Source organism: Orcinus orca, chromosome 15 (genome assembly GCF_937001465.1).
Source record: "Orcinus orca chromosome 15, mOrcOrc1.1, whole genome shotgun sequence".
Taxonomy (NCBI): Eukaryota; Metazoa; Chordata; class Mammalia; order Artiodactyla; family Delphinidae; genus Orcinus; species Orcinus orca.
In genome coordinates this window covers 65,570,578-65,593,368 of record NC_064573.1, presented here as the reverse complement: position 1 = coordinate 65,593,368, position 22,791 = coordinate 65,570,578, and the positions used below count along the sequence as shown (strand labels likewise).

The 22,791-nt window shown below is 43.4% G+C and overlaps 1 protein-coding gene across 11 annotated transcripts in view; it reads right to left on the bottom strand.

Moving 5' to 3' along the window:
* The window catches only part of PRR14L (proline rich 14 like), a 56,550-nt gene that overhangs the window by 27,855 nt on the left and 5,904 nt on the right, over nucleotides 1-22,791 (bottom strand). For 8 of the 11 annotated variants that reach the window (XR_004479050.2, XR_004479049.2, XR_004479047.2 and 5 more), the window contains exons 2-3: nucleotides 20,731-21,254; nucleotides 9,225-9,297 (exon numbers count right to left, since the gene is read on the bottom strand). Coding sequence is in view for 7 of the 11 variants with exons in the window: in XM_004283792.4 (XP_004283840.2) it covers nucleotides 9,225-9,297; nucleotides 20,731-21,204 (547 nt within the window). In the remaining 4 variants the exon portion in view is untranslated. Of the gene's footprint in view, nucleotides 1-9,224; nucleotides 9,298-20,730; nucleotides 21,255-22,791 lie in introns of those variants that run through there. The other 3 variants (XM_033412821.2, XM_049698028.1, XM_033412825.2) reach the window with 2 other exon arrangements.

Below are 22,791 nucleotides of genomic sequence, written 5' to 3'. Positions count from 1 at the left end.
CTCTGTGATGTCACCCACCTCTCTGAGTCTCCTTTGTAAAAAGAGGGTAAGTATACTTACCTCAGTGTTACTCTGAGGATTAAATTAAATGATACATATAAAATACCACCTGGGGGCTTCCCTGGTAGCGCAGTGGTTGAGAGTCCGCCTGCCGATGCAGGGGACACGGGTTCGTGCCCCGGTCCGGGAAGATCCCACATGCCACGGAGCAGCTGGGCCCATGAGCCATGGCCGCTGAGCCTGCGTGTCCGGAGCCTGTGCTCCGCAACGGGAGAGGCCACACAGTGAGAGGCCCGCGTCCCGCAAAACAAACAAACAAACAAACCACCTGGTACAGTGCCTGCCATATAAAGGAGAAGTGTTTTTCCTTTGTTCTGCTCTCTCTGATTCTTATTTTACTGAATCTGAGAATAGCTTAAATGATAAACTTAATAACTAGGCTAGGAGACAGCATTTAGAAATACTCAGAGTCACCAAATACTAGATACATAAATGTGTGCTGCATTCCATAAGTGTGCAAAGCTACCAATCACTGACAAAAGGCAGCCTTGAAATCCTAATGGTCCACTGAGTATTTATATTTGAAACTGACCCACTTTCCATATCATAGCAGACAATTCTAACCTATTCATGAATTTCTAAGCAAAATACTCCAAATGGTTTTACTATGTCTCTCTGCTGGACGCAGCAGCATTCATGAAACCGGTCATGTATATTCTGGCCCCTCCCCCACTCCCCTCACCACACTAGTCCTATCCCTCACTATATCTACTCAGGAAAACACTAAAACTCTTCATCCAACCCCAAACCATTTACTGTGCAAGGCACTTAAGGCAAGATTCACGCTTAGAGCCCCCACCTGCTGGAAGACCGCCTGTTTTCCACACGTCCAGTCTTAGTGGGGAGGCCGGGGAGCAGCTACTTCCCAGGTGGTGAGCAGAGGGGCAGGTGGGGAAGAGGGATTGTAGACAGCACGAAAGCAAAATGATACTCTGCCTACTCTTTTGGCTTGTTTTTAATCACATTTATTGTGAAATCACAAAGAACTTTAAAGGAGCCTTTAAGAAAGTTTTCTATTTATTAGTAAGTTTTCAAAAGGCCATGGAACACTGACCTGGGTACTCATCTGTAATGTGGGAGAAAAAGAGTATCCACATCACAGGACTTGTAAAGATTAGATGAGTCGGTGACCTGTCCGTTACTTCTGACAGGTAAAACTGTCAGAAGTGCCCGACAGAGTCCACGCTTAGTGAGTGCGAACCACTCCCCTGGAACTTCACTCCCTTGCACAACATCTCTATCAAAGCCTCTGTAAGGCTGTTTCTCAATTATGTGTCTCATTTATCAGCTCCATGAGACTGGAAGTATGTGAGGGCAGAAACTGGATCTTAATGATCGCTGTGTACTCAGTACCCAACCGTGACCCTGGAGACTGGCAGGTACATACAGATGTTAGCAGAAAGAAGAATTAAATGAGGGAAGGTGTTAGAAGTATTAGGTACACTGGAGGGTGAAATGTGTATTCTGTGAGGTATGTGCCCACTTAAGAAGCACAGGAGTTTCATGACCTCAGCTGAAGATCCTGGATTTGTAGTTCTATGATAACTGCTTAATGGTGCTCGTGTTCTCAGAAATTGACAAACATCCTAAAACTGGTATGAAAATGCAACGGACACGTAACAGCCAAAACAATCTTGAAGAACAAAGCTGGAAGACTCATAATTCCTGCTTTAAAAACTTACTACAGGGCTTCCCTGGTGGCGCAGTGGTTGAGAGTCTGCCTGCCGATGCAGGGGACACGGGTTCGTGCCCTGGTCCGGGAAGATCCCACATGCCGTGGAGCGGCTGGGCCTGTGAGCCATGGCTGCTGAGCCTGCGCATCCGGAGCCTGTGCTCCGCAGCAGGAGAGGCCATAACAGTGAGAGGTCCGCGTACCGCAAAAAAAAAAAAAACCGACTTACTACAAAGCTACAATAATCAAGTCCGTGTGGCCCTGGCGCTGGGGAGACATAAAGATCAATGCAGCAGAACCCCGGGTCCAGAAACAAACTCTAACATTTATAGTCAGTTAACTGATTTCTGACAAAGGGACCAAAAAGAATACCTTTCCAACAAATGGTCCTGGAAAAAGTGGATATCCACATGCAAAACAATAAATTTGAACCCTAGCTCACATCACACGAAATAATCAACTCGAAGTTGATCATAAACTTAAATGTAAGAGCTGAAACTATAATAAACTCTTACAAGCAAAACACAAGAGTAAATCTTCATGACTTTGTGTTAGATAATGATTTCTTTCTTTTTTAAAAATTTATTTATTTATTTATATTTTTGGCTGCCTTGGGTCTTTGTTGCTGCATGTGGGCTTTTCTCTAGTCATGGCGATTCACGGGCTTCTCATTGGGTGGCTTCTCTTGTTGCAGAGCGTGGGCTCTAGGCGCACAGGCTTCAGTAGTTGTGGCACTCGGGCTCAGTAGTTGTGGCTCAAGGGCTCTAGAGCACAGGCTCAGTAGTTGTGGTGCATGGGTTTAGCTGCTCCGCAGCATGTGGGATCTTCCCAGACCAGGGCTCGAACCCGTGTCCCCTGCATTGGTAGGCAGATTCTCAACCACTGTGCCACCAGGGAAGTCCCAGGTAATGATTTCTTAGCTAAGAAACCAAAAGCACAAGTGATTAAAAAAAGGAAGACTGATAAGCTGGACTCCATCAAAACTAAAAACTTTTTATACTTGAAACTAAAATAATATTGTAAATCAACTAGACCTCAATTTTTTTTTAAAAAAAGTTAAATTAATCAATTTAAAAAAATTTAAAACTTTTGTGCTTTTTAAACTTTTTTTTTTAATTAAAAAAAAATTTTTGGCCGTGCCATGTGGCATGTGGGATCTTAATTCCCCGACCAAGGATTGAACCCACACCCCCTGCAGTGGAACTGAAATCTTAACCACTGGATCGCCAGGGAAGTCCCAAAACTTTTGTGCTTCTAAGGACAACATCAAGAAGCAAAAAGACAAACCACTGGTGGGGAGAAAATATTTGCAAATCAACCATCTGATAAGGGATTTGTACTTAATATATATAAGGAAGTCTTACAACTAAACAATAAAAAGACAAAAAGTCTAATTTAAAAATAGGCAGAGGGAGCAGAGCTCCCCATTTCTCAAGTGTTGTCTGTACATAGTGACTTCCTTCCAAAGAGCTGACAGTATGGAAAGGGGGAGGGGGAGTAACCTCACAAACACCACTTCACGTTTATAGTAAGTACCCTTGATATGTGATGAAAGTGGCACTTTACCTGTGGGAGTTTCCTCTCCCAAACCCATAAATAACCCTAGTCTTAATGAGAAAAACATCCGACAAACCCCAATGGAGAGGCATTCTACAATACACTCGACCAGCATTCTTCAAAACTCTCAGCATCACCCAAAATAAGAAAGTGTGAGAAACCATCACAGCCAAGAGGAGCCTAAGGGGTTAAGAGGACTAAATGTGAGGTGGGATCCTAGATGGGACCCTAGAACAGAAAGAGGACATTAGGGAAAAACTAAGGGAATCAGAATAAACTATGAACTGTATAACAACACTGGTTCATGAGCTGTAACAAATATACAATACTGATACGTTAACAATAGGGGAAACGGGGGGGGGGGGGCGTGGGAGGGCGTGGGGTGGGGAGGGGAGTGAAGGTTGGGATGGAAACCCTCTGTGTCATCTGCTCAATTTCTCTGTAAATCCTACACTGCTTTACAAATAAAATTATTAGTTTTTTAAAAAAGAAAAACAAAAGGGAAAAGGACTTGAATAAGCATTTTCCCAAAGACATATGAACGGTAATAGGCACACAAGAAGATGCTCAACATCATTAGTCATAAGAGCAATGAAGATCAAAACCACAATGAGATGTCAATTCACACCCATTAAAATGGCTATTATTCAAAAGAAAACAAAAGATAACTGTTGGGGGCTTCCCTGGTGGCACAGTGGTTAAAGAATCTGGTTGCCAATGCAGGGGACACAGGTTCAAGCCCTAGCCTGGAAAGATCCCACATGCTGCAGAGCAGCTAAGCCCATGCACCACAACTACTGAGCCCGCATGCCACAACTACTGAAGCCCATGAGCCTGGAGCCTGTGCTCCGCAACAAGAGAAGCCACTGCAATGAGAAGCCCGCACATCACACGGAATAGTAGCCCCCGCTCGCCACAACTAGAGAAAGCCCGCGTGCAGTAACCAAGACCCGATGCAGCCAAAAATAAATAAAATATAACTGATAAAGGATGTGGAGAAATTGGAACATTTTGGGAATTCCCTGGTGGTCCAGTGGTTAGGACTCGGCACTTTCACTGCTGGGGTCCGGGTTCGATCCCTAGTCAGGGAACTAAGATCCTGCAAGTTGCAGGATGCAGCCAAAACAAAACAAAACCAAAAAGACCATATGTTGTAAGGTCTCATTTATAGTGTCCAGAACAGGCATATCTACAGAGACACAAGTAGATTAGTGACTGGAGGAGGCTGGGGGTATGTGGGGATGGGGAATGACTGCTAACAGGTACAAGGTTTCCTTGGGAAGTGATAAAAATTAAATTATTGAAGTATACACTTTAAATGGGTGAAAATTATTGTCTATAAATTATATCTCCATGAAATTGTTTTTTCAAAAAGTGCTCATACTCCAATTATAATAAAAGTTACATCAGAAAACTCAGACACCTTTTTGGTGTTATCTCCAAATGACCCTACTTCAGGATAGACATGCTGGAGGTTGACAAAGATTCAATAGCATTTCCATGACAACATTTTCCTGGATCAAAATTTAAGTGGCTAGACATGGAAACTAAATATGACGTAAGTTTTGGTTTATCCTGCATCTTGTCCTTGGAAAGATGTGTAATGGGTTAGCAATGTTGAAATGCCTTATAAAAGGAAGCTCTCTGGTGGAGGTTCACAAAGGCTGCCTACTGGTGGTAGGATTGCGGCAGAGAGCCCTATAAGTTCCGTCACCTCCTATGCTTGTACTGCCCACTGGACACCTGGCTTTCTGAATTCCAGATAAGTCAACAAACAATGAGATAGCATTCAACTCCTCACCTGGAACTCTTATATATTGCTGGTGGGAATAAAAAAGGGTACAAGCACCCCGGAAAACAGTTTGGTAATTTCTTGTAAAATTAAACACATACTTCCCAAATGACCCAGGAGTCCCAAGCCTAGGTATTTGCCCAGGTGAAATGACAACTCAAGTTCACACAAAAACTTGTACAAGGGACTTCCCTGGTGGTCCAGTGGGTAAGACTCCATGCTCCCAGTGCAGGGGGCCCGGCCAGGGAACTAGATCCTGCATGCATGCTGCAACTAAGAAGTCTGCATGTCACAACTAAGACCCAGCGCAGCCAAAATAAACTATAAATAAATGAAAGTAAATTAAAAAAAAAAAAACTTGTATGAAAGTGTTTACCGCAGCATTATGCATAATTACCAAAACTGGAAACAACTCAAATTTCCCTCGAATGAGAAGCAGATAAATCGTGATACAACTAGACGACAGGATACCTTTCAGATGTAAGAAGCAATGAGCTACGATACACACAGCACTGTGGATTAATTGTAAATGCACTACACTAAATGAACAAAGTCAGGCTCACAGACTTCCCCCGCATGATTACGTGTATAGGGCATTCTAGAAAAGTCAAAACGATAGGGAAATAACATGGATAAGTGGTTGCCAAGGGCTGGGGGTGGCAAGGACCGACTATGAAAGGGGCCTGCAAGAGATTGCTGCATGATGGAAATGTTCTATTTCTTGATTGTGCTGGTACAGTTGTGATTACACAATTGTATGTATTTTTCAAAACTCACAGAACCATATACACACCCAAAACAAGGGTGAATTTCAGTATATGTAAGTTATACCTTAATTTTTTTTAAAATGAAAAACTAGTTCCCCAAATGTCTACACCTCCTCGTTGTAGCCTATTAAATGGGTGTGGTACTGGCTGATTTTTCAACTTTCCACTCCCCAAAATGTAAATTATAGGAGCATAATGACATAAACAGGGAATACAAAACATGAGATAGTAATTCCAAACTATACAAACAGATCAGTAAACTCCAAGAATCTGGATGCATATACCACCTAAGGGCTTTATTGATAGGTTCATTCCATCTCCTTAAAATGCTTAATTTATTCACATAATAGAAATAGAGGCTATGAAAAGATTGTTTCAACTTTAGTTATTCTAAATAATTTAAACTATCTAGTTCCAAAAATTATATAAGGTAGCTTTTCCCTCCTTGATGCTTTCACCTCTGCATCAAAGTTTACTTCCTCAACACTCTTCCAATTTCTGGTGACCCTACTATTTCAGAGGATTCCCACATAAGCCTTAACGGAGACTGTTACTATGGGAACTAAGTCTCACAGTAATTAGTGGGAACTAATATTTGTATTTTTCCTGGAGCCCATTCCATCTTTCTTACGCAACCTTCCCAATCAAGCCCAGTTACAAGGAAAAAAGAATTGATAACATTAGTTTTATAAAATATTGAACAGAAAATTATGGTGAAACAGCCAGGTTAACACTCAGAACAGCAGGGAGGGAGAGGCACAGTCAGAGGGCCTGATGGGACATTCTTCCCTTGTGAAATGGCCTCTTGACTAACACCCAGCACTGGTCCCCATGCCCGCTTCTCTCGGATCTGCCTTACGGCAATCAAGAAATAGGGAATGATATGCAAAATAGCATTCTACAAATTAAAGACTCCTTTTGGTTAACACAAAGGTCCTTTTTATTAAAGAGTCAATCGTGTTCTCATTTTACTTCACTGAACCACAGCAGACAGAACGACTGTAAAGAGCCTCAAAAGCCTGGAATCCCATGTGAACCTGGGAGTGTGCTGTGAACGGGACATTTATAGAGAGAAGGAAAAACAACACAGAGACGGGAGCTGCAAGAGGGTCACTTACTAGATAGCTCAGTACGGGGGACCCAAATTCACCCCTCAGCAAATTTATAAATTATTACAGAACACTGACCTCAGAGGTGCCCCCATTTCAGAATAAGCAAAACTTAGTATAAACAAAACTATGTATAGCAATTTGCACAGTGCTCAACGGTACAAACGCTCACAACAAAGGTAGCAAGGATCCATTAGATTTCCATCAGGAAAACTTAAAATATCTAACATGTCTAAAACTAGGAGCTACAATCCGCGGCAGAGTGAAAATTTTGGCCACTGGGGCCCCTGGAGAGACAGTACAACCAGATTTCCAAGAAACATCATTTACTTCTCAATTCTGTAGTAAATGGTAAGTTAGTAAATGTTTGACCTTGACCTTGGCAAAGCAAGCAGAAATGCTGGCCACAAGACAGTAGAGCATGTGCATCTGTTTAACTCAAATCCGTGGTGGCAGCTGCACGGCCTGCTCGCACTCCCAGGGCTCAATTCCTGCGGAGACCTGCCTGCTTAGAACCCTCCTTTCTGCCTGGCCATGCCTGCCTGGGACACTGGACAGCCGAGCTGGTTCCCGCAAGTGTAACACAGGGCCAACTTGCAAGGTTCTCGGGGGCTGCATGGAAGAACGTCTCACAGTCGGGCACTAGGCCATCGCTGCTGAAAGTCAGGCAGAGCTGCCATTTCCAGGCTCCCCCACATCAACCTGAGAACCTTCCCTATGGCTTGGGAGGAAAACAATTTCATTTTACCAATTTAAGTCACTAAAGAAGAATGGCATTAGGACAGGAAGAAAAGTGCCACAGAGCAGTTTATCTAAGAACACTTTTCAGAAGAGCTCAACTTACCCAGGTCCAGTGGGGACCAGCTTTTTAGGTGGAGAGTACCCAGGTAAGTCTGAGAATGCAGATTTCGTCATAGAAAATAACTCTGGTTCTCTTGTTTAAAAGGTCCATTCAGTGGTTAAATGAAAGTAGTTAAATGTAGTTCATAACATACACAGTGAATTTTGTGATAAGATGTGGGTGAAAATACACCAACACACCTACGACTCAGTATACCAGTACTGGAGCCCCACTAAAAAGATCCAGGTGGGGGCTTCCCTGGTGGCGCAATGGTTGAGAGTCCGCCTGCCGATGCAGGGGACACGGGTTCGTGCCCCGGTCCGGGAAGATCCCACATGCCGCGGAGTGGCTGGGCCTGTGAGCCATGGCCACTGATCCTGGGTGTCCGGAGCCTGTGCTCCGCAACGGGAGAGGCCACAACAGTGAGAGGCCCGCGTACCGCCAAAAAAGAAAAAAAAAGATCCAGGCGGGTACAGGTGATGGCACTAAACTGCATCCCTAGTAAAGCCCTGAGACTGGGTGAGACATGCACAAAGCGACATTTCTCATCTTCAGAACTTTACTCTCTACTGGACAGCCAAGGCTTTGAGCCACAGAGAGAATCTCCAGCAGCAGGAAGCAGGGTGATAAACTGGGACAAGCGTCCTTTCTCATAGGGATGGTCTGTGCTTCCTTTTCTGTCCAGGCTGCCAAGAAGCAGAGTCAAATCTGACGTTGTATCACAGTAACAAAATGTTCACACAAACATATTTGCTGAATTTTTTTTTTGCAGTTTTGATTATTCTACATTGTTAACCTTAATTATAAAATAGATACACAGAGTCCTCGCTAAAGTTGCCTAAGATTATTTTCAGCCTGGGGCAGTGGGAGAAGAATCTTGGCTCAGCACTCTTCTGGGCCTCGGCTTCTTCCTCAATCAAATCAATCAATCAATCAATCAATCAAATTAAAGGCAGTATCTCAGATGCCCATATTCAACAATGGTTTTGAGAAGTAAACGAGGTAACGGAAGTGAGAAACTGTTCTGCAAACTCTCATGGTCACCGGGAGTGGACACGCCGTCCACGAGAACAGAGCAGGATGCCCTACACAGCCAGCGGTGGTTCCTCCCCGTCCACATGAACCCTTCCACACAGCAGTGCAGCTTTATAAAGTCAAATGAAAGATTTCACACCAGCATTAAGGTTCAACTCACAGTCAATGGGGACTCATTATAGAAAAAGTGGGAAGCAAACTTTTGTCACAAATGAGGCATCGCTCTATCATACCAGGGGCCTCCGAGTACGTCCGTGGGCAATGATATCAAGAGCTGCTACAGTGAAGTCCATCTGGCAAGGCAGGGACCTAAAATCCTCACGTTCCCAGTGTGAACTAAAATTGTGTGTTTAATAATGGAAGAAGGAAAAGATGTGAGAGAAATAAATACCTTTGTTCCTCAGACCATCTTCAGGGAGGTCCGTGCATAGATGTTCTTTGCTTGCCTGCATCAGGAGGTCCTCCTGCGGTAAGAAAATCCAGCCGTCAGGGAGGATCCAGAGACACCCGAGCTCACCAATGCCAATGATTCTCTGAGAGTCTTCTTTCCAACTCCTGGAAATTTGCTAGCAGTCACAAGGACTGGGAACTGAAGCAAACCTCAAATTCAAATTAATATAATCAATAAAACTTCCACTTCTCTAGAATTTGAGCTTGAAAAGCCAAGTCTCCCAAGGTCTGGACAATAACAGAGGTTGAGAATGCTGGGCTGCAGATCCAAACAAAACCCTGTAAGTATCCTCCGAATCAAGAAACACACTGATGCAATGTGATCTTAATTAAGTGAAAATCTGAATGGAAACTATCAGGAAGTTGAATGTAACTCAGTCCCTAACCATTCTCAGCATCACATACTCATTTTTTTCTCAAACTTCCTGGAAGGGCTATTTTTCCTTTTCATCCCTGTTCACTGGAGGAGGGTATAAGGAGGAACACCATCAATGACAACCTACAGAGGGACTTCAGGAAAATGGGAAGGGGCAGCAGCAGCAGCGCATGTGTGGCATGGGGCCCCGTGAGGAAAGGGTCCGACCAGGCTGACCAGCTGGAGACACTGACAGACCAATGATGGCTGCTCACATCAAAGTTTCCTTCTGGGTCACCTTTTTCTCTGTCCGAAGATTTTTTTTTTCACATGGATTTAACTGGTAAGTAAAAGATTCTGACACAGCACTCACTTAAACTGACAGATGGTAAAATCACTGCTACAATGCTTGATAACTTTTACAGCACTTAAAAAAAAATCACTGCCCACATTCTCCACCAAAAAAAACCCCCCCCCAAAAACCCCAAAACAAAAACAACAACAAGGCTTCCCTGGTGGCACAGTGGTTGAGAGTCCGCCTGCCGATGCAGGGGACACGGGTTTGTGCCCCGGTCCGGGAAGATCCCACATGCCACGGAGCGGCTGGGCCCGTGAGCCATGGCTGCTGAGCCTGCGCGTCCGGAGCCTGTGCTCCGCAACGGGAGAGGCCACGGCAGTGAGAGGCCCGCATACCAAAAAAAAAAAAAAACAACAACAACAAACAAGCAAAACCATTTCATTTCTAAGCAAAGTTCTGTGGTGGAAACAGAAGATCAAAGTGATGGCAAATACAGGAGGACACAGGAGGAAATAAAGCATCATCACTGGAAGTGAGAGAAGAGGCCTGGCGTGGAGTGTCATGTACAAAGCTGGACTGTTCCTTCACTTTCTATTGCAACTTCAGCGTGGAATGCTTTTGCACAGCATGAACTTAAAACAACCATCTCCCACAGAACTTACGTGTTACCACGTTTGGCCAAAAGAGTATAAATTCTAGCGTGATGCCAGGTCCAATTTATTTGTAAATGGGGAGAAGAAAAGCTCTTACTTACTGTAGAAGGAATGATGGAATTAGAAAATCACCATTTGGCAACCATCACAGTGATAATTATCTCAAGAATCATCAATGGATGTTAAAACTAGTTGCTAAAAGTTTGAATGAGAAACAGAAATATTACATAGTTTCAAAATATCTCCCCACGAGATACTTAATAATTATGAAGGGGAAAATAGTACCTTCACAGTGGAGAAGCCTGGCAGACCCCATCTGAACCAGGTGATGGCAGGTCCCCTGCCCAGGAATGAGGCACCTCAATGCCAGGCGCTTGCTGAGAGGATGCACAGGAAGAACCACATCACTTCTGTGGGGTTCCTGCCCCCCAAATGCACAAACTGAGGAAAATTCTACAAAATAAATGGCCTGTACTCTTTCACGTGCCAAGGTCATGAGCTGAGAAAATGTTACAGATTAAATGAGACTAAACAAACATGACAACTGAATGCCACAAATGATCCTGGACTTTTCCTAGACCAAGAAAGCATTTTCTTTTCTTTTGCTACAAAAGACTTCAGTGGGACAATTGGCCAAATGTACTCTGATCAGTGTTAATTTCTTGATTTTGATTAGGGTACTGTGGTCACCTGACAGAATGCCGTTGTTTGCTAGGAAATACACAGTCAAGTATTTAGGCATCACGTCTGCAACTATACGCTCAAATTATTCAGAAGGGAAAAAAAGCAAATGTGGTAAAATGTTAACATGTGAGGAATACACGTGAAGGGTAATGGGAATTCTTCACACTACTTTTGCAACTTTTCTGTAAGTCTCAAATTATTTCAAAATAAGAGGTTAAGAAAACATCATTATTTGTAGTTACCTTTGATCCTTTCTCCAAAATGATACTACCCTCCACACTTCCAGTTCTCAGACTGAATGTCTGAAGTGTTAGATTAGATGCTATTTAGAGTATTTCTTCAGGTTAATACTTTATGGGAAAGGCCGGGTGCTGGAGCAAAAGCCAAGGGGTGAGGAGTCAGATGCAGCTCCGTTCCAGCCGCAGGACTCCCACCTGCTAGCTTTGCTGCACAGAGTGCATGCTTACACGTGGTTTTATAAATGGGGACCACAGACACCTCGCAAGATGCCCCGTCAGGACGGGTGCTCCATGAGCAGAAGCTCTCACCATCCAGTAGACCTTAGACCTTAGATCTCACTTTCCTGTGAGAAAAGCCAATAGGACTGTCACCAACAGAGCCCAGTGTCATCTGGAGTGACCACCCTAAGCTCTTCTGGGCCTAAAAGAGACTGCAGTGAGAGCTGACCTGCCAGCAGCATACAGGTCCCCTCAGATTCCCATGGACTCTGGTGAGCTCGTATGATGAACCCTAAGGGCTCCGGCTCCTGGAGGGACTGCTGGGATTTTAGTCTGGCCCCACCTGCTGCTCTAAGGAGGTGTCTTAGCTGGAGCCTGCACACACCCTGGTGGAGTGCCTACCTGACTGCTTCAAGCCATCCCCCCCCCCACCCGCCGCCGTCTCCCTGCTTAGCCACGACTCCTAACAGTGAAAGGGAGCAGCAGAAGCCAGGAGTGACAGACTCCTCTCTCCCCCTGCCTTGCTGACTTCTCCTGAAAGGTTCTGAGTTATGAAAAACAAGTTTCCCCTCACAGAGGGCTGTGGACCCTACAAAGTTTTAAGTCTAGATATGATCAGGAATTGACAGGGTTGAAAAACAGTGTGAGGCTGAGTTCAGATGTGAGGGACCCCCAACCACCAGCACCATGGCAGTGGGTGATCTTCAGATCAGGTGGGAGCTCAACCAGCCTTGGGTCCCAAACGCAGATGAAGGAACAGAACAGACCACTTGCGAGCAATGGCCGTGTAGCGTAAGCATCCTGTGTGCAACTAACTCCCTCCATCCCCTCGAGCCAACCGACCATGTAAGAAACACTTGCAGAAATTTATCAGACACAATGTCCTTTTCCTACAATATTTTATCAGCTAAGTGTTCTAAGTTTCAGGATTCCTAGAGGTAAAGTCCTAAACACTTCTCTCTACCATCTAGATTTTACTAAATCTTGACATCTGATCGTTAATATCCTAACATTCCTTGCAAAATCTGTTTCCAAGATAAAAGTTCATGTGGATGCCTCTTGCAAAATCAAATGAGATAACTGCAGTAGTTTGTAGCATTATATAAACTATATAAAATACGAAATGCCACGTAATAGTGCAATTTGTCAAACGGACAGCAAATTCTCTGCCTCAGCCTGGCACAGCCAACATGTCATCCTCTTGCCCACTGCTTGGAATCAAAACCAACTTAAAATACTTCTCCAAAGTTTAGGCAGATTTTAGGAGGGTCTTGAAAACCATTCTTACTGTTCGTCTATAATCTTATTTCCCATTAAAAGCTGACTGTGGGGCTTCCCTGGTGGCGCAGTGGTTGAGAATCTGCCTGCCAATGCAGGGGACACGGGTTTGAGCCCTGGTCTGGGAAGATCCCACATGCCGTGGAGCAACTAGGCCCGTGAGCCACAACTACTGAGCTTGTGCGTCTGGAGCTTGTGCTCCGCAACAAGAGAGGCCGCGACAGTGAGAGGCCCGCACACCGCGATGAAGAGTGGCCCCCGCTCGCCGCAACTAGAGAAAGCCCTCGCACAGAAACGAAGACCCAATACAGCCAAAAATAAATAAATAAAATTAAATAAAATAATAATAATTAAAAAAAAGCTGGCTGTTTATCCTGGAAAAGATGCAATACTGATTCATTCCTATGAGGCTAGTATTGAGCCAGAAAAAAAAACCCCACAAATATCTTTAGGAGGGAAATGAACATGCACCAGGTCCTTCAGCTTTTATAAGCAGGGTAGTTATAAGCTCCTCAGGGCCTGAGGTACACCTGAGCCATGAGCCCTGGTTGTAAGCAGATCTCGCTGACCCCCTCCAAGACTGAGCTTCCTAAGCTGGAGCAGTGGTGGTCCCAGCTTCAGGTGGGACTGCCGACACACTGAACACACAATAGGGCCCCAACACAGAGCAAATGAGATACCTCCTATTTCCTGGCACTTGTGGGAACAGCAGTGATCATGTTCACAGTGAAGAACACTGAAAATAAACAAGATGTTGGATCTCTAGATGGACCTTTCAGTTTCTTACGCTTGCACATCTAGGAAGGAAGAGCTGTAGGACAGTAACTTTAAATCTTTACTGAGCCTAAAAAGGAATTTTCCTCCATGTATCTCAATTCAGAGAAACTTTAAATGAGGCACCAATCACGTTAGCTGGGTAAGGCATTTAGTAACAGTCCGCCACAAGGATTTATCTAAGAGAACTGCTAAACTAATGAGGAGAAAGTTCCACCTTAAGTCCCAGCAGTATGTGAATGGTGCTTTGGGCACTTGTTTGTCACACACTTTTAACAATATGAGCTGAGAACCACGGCAAACCATCACTGTGGGGACCATGGTACCCTGGCAGACCGGGAGAACACCTTATGGCCACCAACTGTACTACTGAGAGTGTGAAGTTCAGATTTTTTCACCTTTAAATCACTGAAAATGAGTTATTTCCAACAAGATTTCCTTTTAAGCAAACAGCAAGCTGCTTCACACTATTGCAAATTTCCCTTAGGATCAGAGACGCCTAGGGTGATGAGGAAGGAAGCTTAATGGGCATTTAGCATAACAGCCTTTCCCTTAAGTAAAGTCACATAAATTGCACAAGATTGGGTCTTTTCTGAACATGCCATTAAATAAGAAGTTTCTCCAATAGCATAACATGCCTCGGGTGATCAACAGCCATTGTGCTTCCTGACTTGATGTCTCCTGTCCATATGCTTTCAAATATCTCTCAAAAGATGCATACTGAGTCTTCATATGTTTCCGCTAACAGACAATTCAGAACTTTTTCTGTGTCTGTGTTGAGCATGAATGATGTATCTTGAAGCCAAAGCTTTTACAACACGTTCACCCCGGCAGATCTACCCCTGTGTACAGCTTACATCTAAGCACCAAGAAAAACAAACAAAGCATGGTATAAAGAGTTTTCACAGATACAAGGATGTAACGTTCAGCACAGGGAATGTAACCAATATTTTGTAATAACCTTAAATGAAGTATAACCTATAAAAATGTCAAAAATCACTACATTGGGCAATTCCCTGATGACCTAGTGGTTAGATTCCAGGCTTTTGCTGCCATGGCCTGGGTTCAATCCCTGGTCAGGGAACTGAGATTCCACAAACTGCGCAGCCAAGAAAACAAAAACGAAATCACTACGTTGTACACCAGAAACTAATATAACGTTGTAAACCAACTATACTTCAGTTAAAAAAAAGAAAAACAAAGTTGGTTGTTCAAATCAGGAAAAAAAAAGTTTTCAATGTCAAATCACCTGTGTGGGATGTCGCATACCCGTCTTTCCACTTTATTCTTAAATAAGACCAGTCTTTTCCGTATCCTGGTCCATAACCTCTGTGTGCACCGTAGTTCTTGACCTTCCTCCTGTGAGTGCAAAGGTCACAGCTGAACGGTTCTTTCACCACTCAGCGTGGCTCCTGCAGCTGTCCCTTCCACGCATCTGTTCCCAGACTCTTTCCCCTTCTTGTTTTTGCCTTTCTTCTCCCCTCCCGATAACAGAATATCCCAGATCAAAGGACAAAAGTACCAGTTACAGGTCCTTATAACTTTTTGACACAATCATAAGGCAGGAAAGAATGATTTTTTTGCTGGTTTAACTTTTCATGATTGAAATATTTCATGGCTGGAATATTTATTTTAACTTTTTAAGTGGATCTTTATTTTTTTATTTTTTATTAAATTTAAAAAAAAATATTTTGGCTGCACCACACAGCATGCAGGATCTTAGTTCCCCAACCAGGGATTGAACCCTTGCCCCCTGCAGTGGAAGCGCAGAGTCTTAACCACTGGATCATCAGGGAAGCCCCACGTGGATCTTTAAAGAAAATGTCAAGTACAGTCACAAAAGGACAAAGACTGTATGATTGCACTTGTATGAGGTCCCTAGAGCAGACAAATTCATAGAAAGGTGGCGAACGGGGGTTACCAGGGGCTGGGGGAGAGCATATGGGGAGTTATTGTTTAATGGGGACAGAGTTCCAATTTGGGAATATAAAAAGAGTTCTGGAGATGGATGGTGGTGATGGTTACACAACAATGTGAATGTACTTAATGTCACTGAAGCGTTACAAATAATAAAAATGGTAAATGTTATATGTATTTTACCACAGTAAAAAAAGCCAAAAAAAAAAGTTAAGACCAACATTTAAAAATAAGTTGCTTCATAAAATAACATGTACTTTGTTTTTCTTTTACAACAACAACCAAAAAAAAAACAGAAAAACAAAAACACAACTAATAATGACCTTCAGAGGTTAAATGAGTGAATGAAATGAATATTTAACAAAAACAGTTTAGGCTTCATCAGGGCCCAAGGTACAAAAAAGCGTAAACTTCTAATTCTAAATATTGGTGCTGTTCTTCTCCATGAACTGGGAAATTCACCAAGCAGACTTAACTTCATTAAATTCATTTAATTCATGCAATCCACGCCGGAAAGTGTAGGTGGCCGTCCTTCACAACCACAGCAAGTTCTTATTCCTGGAGCCGAGCTCTGTTGAAGTCAGTACCCTTCCGCCTTGACTGATTTTGGTTCAGAGGGAACAGAGAAGAGTGGGTTAAGTGATAACCTCTGAGTACTTTTCCCCAAACTGGAGCCAGTGCACGATTGTGGGCCTCTTTGTTGGTTTGAGACGAACAACAGCTGAAGGAAAAAGCTTTGTGGAATGCTGCTAAAGGCAAATCAACTATTAGAACAAAATCACAGAATGTCAGCATGGAAAAGAACACCTCTGAGGTTGCTTGTCTGAGTTAGAATCCCCTTTGCTATATTCCTGACAAACAGTCACTGAGCCTCTTCATAAATAGGACTTCCCCGAGTAACCTAAGCCATGTCTAGACTGGTCTAGCTGTTAAAAAGCACCTCTCATACTGAGTTAAATTCTGTCTCCCTCTATCAAGAAGAGGTTTTTGTTTTGTTTTTTAATTGTTATAATATTTTTAAAGTTTTTAAACATTTGATTTAGAAATATCTTTTACATACACCAAAAACTTGCAAATATTGATCAAAAAAATTTCTTGTATAGTCTTCATCCAGCTTTCCCTAATGTTAACATCTTAAATAACCACAGTATAGTTATTAACACTAATAAAATACTAACTAGTCTTAAGACCTTATTCAAATCTTGTTAATGGCTCCATAACACCCTTTTTCGGGACCAGGATCCAATCCAGGCTCCCAGAATGCATTTAGTCATCATGCCTCCTCAGTCTCCTTTCAACTGAGAGGGTTCCATACGTATTCATCTTTCATAACTTTTGGAAAGAAAGTCCCTTGGTTTGGGTTTCTCAGATGTTTCCTCATGATTAGATCCTGGTTGTGCATCTGGGGGGCAGGAACCCCACAGAAGTGACATGGTTCTTCTCTGGCTCATCCCTCCTGTGTGTACACATGTGTGTGTTTTATACAAATGAGCATACACTTGTACACTTGCTTATTTCCCCTTCTTTCATGCATGAAAGGGAGGATACTGTAGAAAGTCCTTCACAGTTTGCTCTTTTCACTTAGTATATCCTCCTTTGCAGAAGAGTTAACAGCAGCAGGCCTAACTGTTATTCTAAGAAAGGCATACTTACAAGGGTAGCCTTGGCTAGCATCTGGGAACTTAGATTGCAGGAGAGTCTCCACTATTTCCTAAATGATCAGAGTGGCTCATGACACCTATACAACAATGTGATTCATAGGGAACCCCTGCTTTCCTCCTGTGACGTCTGGGATTTTGGTATGTGCCAGCCAGAGGATGCCCATGTGACCAGCCTGAACTCTAACAAGCTTCCATGGTAGACATTTCACGTGTACGAGCAGAATTTGTTCCCAGAGGAAGTGAAGTGTGTGTGACTACACTCGGAGAGGAGTCCTGGGAGCCTGTGCGTGATTTCCTCTAGACATTGCCCCCATGCCCCTCTTCCCTTTGCTGATTGTTTTATGTCCTTACACTGTAATTAATCTTAGCTGTGAATATGACCATGTGCAGTGTCCTGTGAATTCCAGAGAATCACCAAACACAGAAGCGGTCTAGGGGACACCTGTACCTGTACATGGAGATCTTCATTCTTTATTACAGTTGCACAGGGCTCCAGGGAAGGATGTTTATATACCATAGTTTATTCAACCTGTCTCCTATATGTGGGCATTTAGGTTGCTTCCAACATTTTGCAATAATAAACTACGCTTCAAACAATACCCTTGTGTATACATATTTTTATGCTGTGGGAGGTGTATCTTCAGGGTAGATACTCTCTAGAAATGAGAGTTCTGGGTCAACAGGTCAGGGCATAGTTTTGTTAAGTGTAGCCCAATTCCTCTTCTGCAAGGTTGTATCAGTATGCGTTCCCACCAGCCATGTGTGAGAACAGCCCTTTTCCTCACAGCCTTGCCGACCAGGTGTGTTGTCCTAATTCTTCATGTTCACCAATCTGATAGGTTTCATAAAAGTAGTATCATGGGTTGTTTAAATTTGCATCTCTAATTATGAGTGAGGTTGGCCATCTTCATGTGTTTAAACACAATACACACACACAAACACACATGCACGCAGTGACTTATCTACTCAAGTGTCTCCTCCATTTTTCTATTGGGTTTTTTCATTCCCCAATTTAAGAGGTCTTTATACATTAGAGATATAAGCCCATTATCCATGATATACGTTGCAAATATGTCCTACCAATGTGTCAGTTGTCTTTTGACTATGTTTGTGGTGTTTTTGCCATCTAGCAAGAGTTAACCTGGGGTCCAAAGATGTCTGGAGTCTGCAGACCTGCCGGGATGGCATGTCTGCTTTTCTGAGAGGCCTGCAACATTCATCCAGATTTCCAATGGTGCTGTGACCTAAGAATGTCAGGAGCTGCCACCGTCCCACCCGTCTTCCCCTGAGCTTAACTGTGCCCAACAGAACTGCTCTGCTCAACCCTCCAAAGTTGCAAAGGCTTCTCTCATTCCTCCTGATTTTTCAGGAAGACCCAGCAACTCGGCTTCCAATGGGGTATTTTCACGTTGTGTCCTTAGTGTGAATTCTTATCCATGAATACATTCCTCCCACATGACCCCAGGCTCAATGTGAAAAGGAAGGGACAGGCTCTGCTTTGGCCAGGAACCCCAACACTGACTCACTCCTTGCTTCCCCTCTGCTCCCCACCCCATCCTCCCTGTATCTTGAGCTCATCTGAATGCTGGGGCGGGTAGGGGAGAGAGAACCACGAGGATGATACTCTAGGTACAGGCGAACCAGCACACAAGCACACAACCACCACCTCTGTCCAGGCAACACATTTTGTTAATGTATATTAAGAGCAAACTGGCTTTTCTTGGCAGCTACAGAGTCAATTCTAATTAACCAGTTAAAACGTGTAGGGCTTCTGTTTTTCACTTCTGTTTTCCACTTGTGTGTAGTTCCCTTTATGAAAACCAAGTACAAAATCTTGCATTTATATCTATTAAATTTCATTTTGCTTTACACAATTCAAAATAGAATTTACCTCTGGTGGAGTTAAAAGGGAGAAAGGGAATGGTTTAGAAAAGGAATAGGGAGACAGTAATCTTCTAGTTCTCGAGTTGGGTGGTACGTATATATGTATGTATATACACGTACTAATATAAGTATGTTGTGTTCATTTATATACTCATAATTTCATTTTATATCAAATTCTACACGAAGAAAACTTTCCATCTTGTTAGATGCAGCCCACCATAGCAAGGAGTAAGGAACTTTGGGTCTGTTACCTTGCTCATTTAACTATATTTTTAAGGATAGGGCATCACAGCATAAAATCTGATATTTTTTTCAACTGTTACTTCACGCTTTATCTATTCTTAATTATGGTTAATATACGCAGCCTACTAATGACAGTCAATTGCCCTGCAACCTGTGTAAAGAAATGATGTATTTTTATCAGGTGGGGAATGGGCTTCCTAGCCCAGGAAGCCCAGAGAATACGAATTTATTAGTACATAGAGCAGGGGTTGACAAACTACAGCCTGTGCTTATAGACAACACTTTACTGGAATACAGCCACACTAATTTTTGTAAGAATCACCTATGCCTGCTTTCAAGCAACAATGGCAGAGTTGAGTAGTTTCAACAGAGGCCATATGGCCTGCAAAGCCTAAAATATTTACTTTACGACCCTTTACACAGAAAGTTTACTAACTCTTGATCTAAGGCACCATCCAGGGCAAAGAGTAAGCTTTCTAGTCCACTTGGCAGGTAAAACTTCCTTTAGGAATTGGGGTCCATCAGGCTACCTTAGCTCACTAACCATTAGTCTCACCTAACTAATCCCTCTTATTCCAATATCAAATTCACAGAGATGGGATTTTCCATGCCACACCAAGCAGTGATTCCACTTTTCACTGTGTATTAGTTAAAGAACTGGCTTTCTGATTTAAGCTTCAACCTCTCATGAAGGGGGGTAGCTTGGATCAGTCTTTTGGAGATCATCACCTCTGACGTACAAAAGATATAAGTCAAGTTTCTAGACCTGCAAAGCTTAGGACTTACTTCTGAAATATGGAGACCCCGCGAGGGTATCCATCCTATGAAGCCCTAGCTGGGTCAACAGCCTCCCTCAAAGATACCCCTGTGACACCTCACTCTATCCTAACCATGACGCTACCAAAACCCAAGGAACGAGTACACATCGTTCCTTAACATCAGACACAGAAATCCCACACGACCATCACAAAGAGACTCAACATTCCATATACAGTAGCTGTGTCAGAGGACTGACACGTTTTCATGAGATAAGCACTTCCTCTCCTCAAGTGTCTGATGCGACACGAATGTTTTTAAAAATCATCAAAAGAAAGTTAACATCAAAATCAACATTTTGGAAATGCTTCAAGAATAAATCATAAGCTACCTGTCAGACTCTGTACTTTATTCTAAGAAGTGTTAGTCCAGTTGGAAAGATGCCATTCCCACTCAACTGATCTGCATCAAGATCTCATTTCTTACCTGGCTGGGGCAGAGCTTCTCTTCAGCAGCTGTGGAATATTGACGTGTGTCTTCCTTTGCTCCCTCACAGGGGTCTCTTACACTCTCCGCCTGGTCCCCTCCATCTCTGAAGACCTTTTGCTCCATGCTGTTGGCTTTCACTTCCCTATCCAAGATCCCAGAAGCCACAGAACCTTCTGCTGTGGGGTCCACCAGCCCACACCGCCCAGGCTCACCCCCATGGTCCAAGGTCTCAGGGGTTTCTTCGCGACAACTTTCCACAGGAGTCCTCTGCAGCTCCAAGGGCACTGCCCTACTCTGACTTATACGAGAGCTTGAGGCTCCAGGTTTTACATCTGGAATCGCACTTGGCTCAGGGTCAGCATGAAGCTCTTTGGAGACACTCACTGGGAGTTCAGAGTATAATTCCTGCACCTCGGCAGACATGGAGGAATCGAGTGGAACGGGCTGGGTCTCTACGCCGGATGACAGCATGGGGGCAGATGCAGATATGGAGTCAAGTCTTTTACACCAAACGGCTCACCCTGACACAAATCAAAGGAAGGGATAAAAGTTTAAAACCTTGCACGGTAGTAGAAAGCTGTCTCAGCTTAAACTGGCTAAAACAAAGGCAAAAAATTCTAACTCAAATGCCAACATTATCTGGCACCAAAAAATTCTCTGTAAGAGACTGAGTTTGAGGAAAATAAATACCTTAAACCTTTAATAGACATGTCTAATTTCAATGCAAATACTGCCTTGTGAACAATTCTTAGTATAAATCTGGATTTAAGTGAGATCTCATCAAATGTAGATGAGAATAAGACATGTCTAAGTCCAAGGATAGACCCAATGTAAATAAGAAAATAAAGATTGTTTTTGAATTGTTTTCAGGTGTGAACCTTGCGCGTTTTGTTCGCTGCTATATCCCTCTTGCCTGGAATAGTTGTTTCACACATAGAAGGTACTCAGAAAATATCTGCTGAATTAACATATACTGAGGGACTCTGAAGAATTCGATTCACTGACTTTTCTTCATTAAGAATTCTCTTTGGAAGAAGATATAGAGAAAAGTGCTCACTAAACACCTGAGCTGTGTCTACGCAGGCTGGCACCCAACACGACTAAATCAGCTCTTGGGCAAATCCCTCCTGACTTCAACTCAGCACCTCGAGATTTTCCAAGTGCCTTCACAGACACCACTCATTTGATTCTCATAACAACCCAGTGAGCTAAGCAGGGCGGCTGTTGTCTTCCTCTTACAGGTTCTAACACCACACCTGAAGAGGGTAAAGGTGACCTGCCTAAAACATTACATGGTTAACTGAGGGATGGAGGGGGGACACCCAGGGCTTCCACTGTGTTGGTCATGTTTCACTTCTCACATTGGGTAATGGGAACATGGGTTATTTGCTAAAATGTACATATTTAAGTAGTTCATGATACTGTATTATTAAAGTAATCAAAACAAACACACACAGATTGGGAATGGTACACCCAAAACCAGGGTCTCCTGGCCGGTAACTTTTCCATTTTAGTCTACCAAACGCGTGTGGTTTCCACCACAAAATCCACTTGACCTGACCAAGGCAGAAATGATAACCAAATGAGATACTGCACACTTTCGTTCTTGATGTTTTCCTTAACCCTGAACAGGAGGAGAGAGAAGATGAGAAATCTTTGGAATCTCCGAGTTCATAACAAGAATTTATTGGAAGTACCGACAGCAGATTCCTTTGGCCGAAATGTACATAGGAAAGGATGTTTCAGATGTACTCTCACCACTTCCTAATGTCCATCTTTCTCCAAAATAAACATGTTACATACAAGTAATACCCAGAGCTTGCTACTGAACTGTTTTGACTGTTAGGCTGTCTCACCGTCTCTCCACCGACCACGATCAGATTTTTGAGCATGAGGGACTCTCTGAGACACCACGTAACTCCCTCCTTACGACCCAGCGGCCCTGGGCCCTGTCTGTTTGTACCCTGATTATAGGGGAAAGTCCACCGATGCCGCTTACACAAAGGCACACACTCTGCCTCCCCCGTCAATGAGCAGCCCGCTCCTTGAGCACTCCTG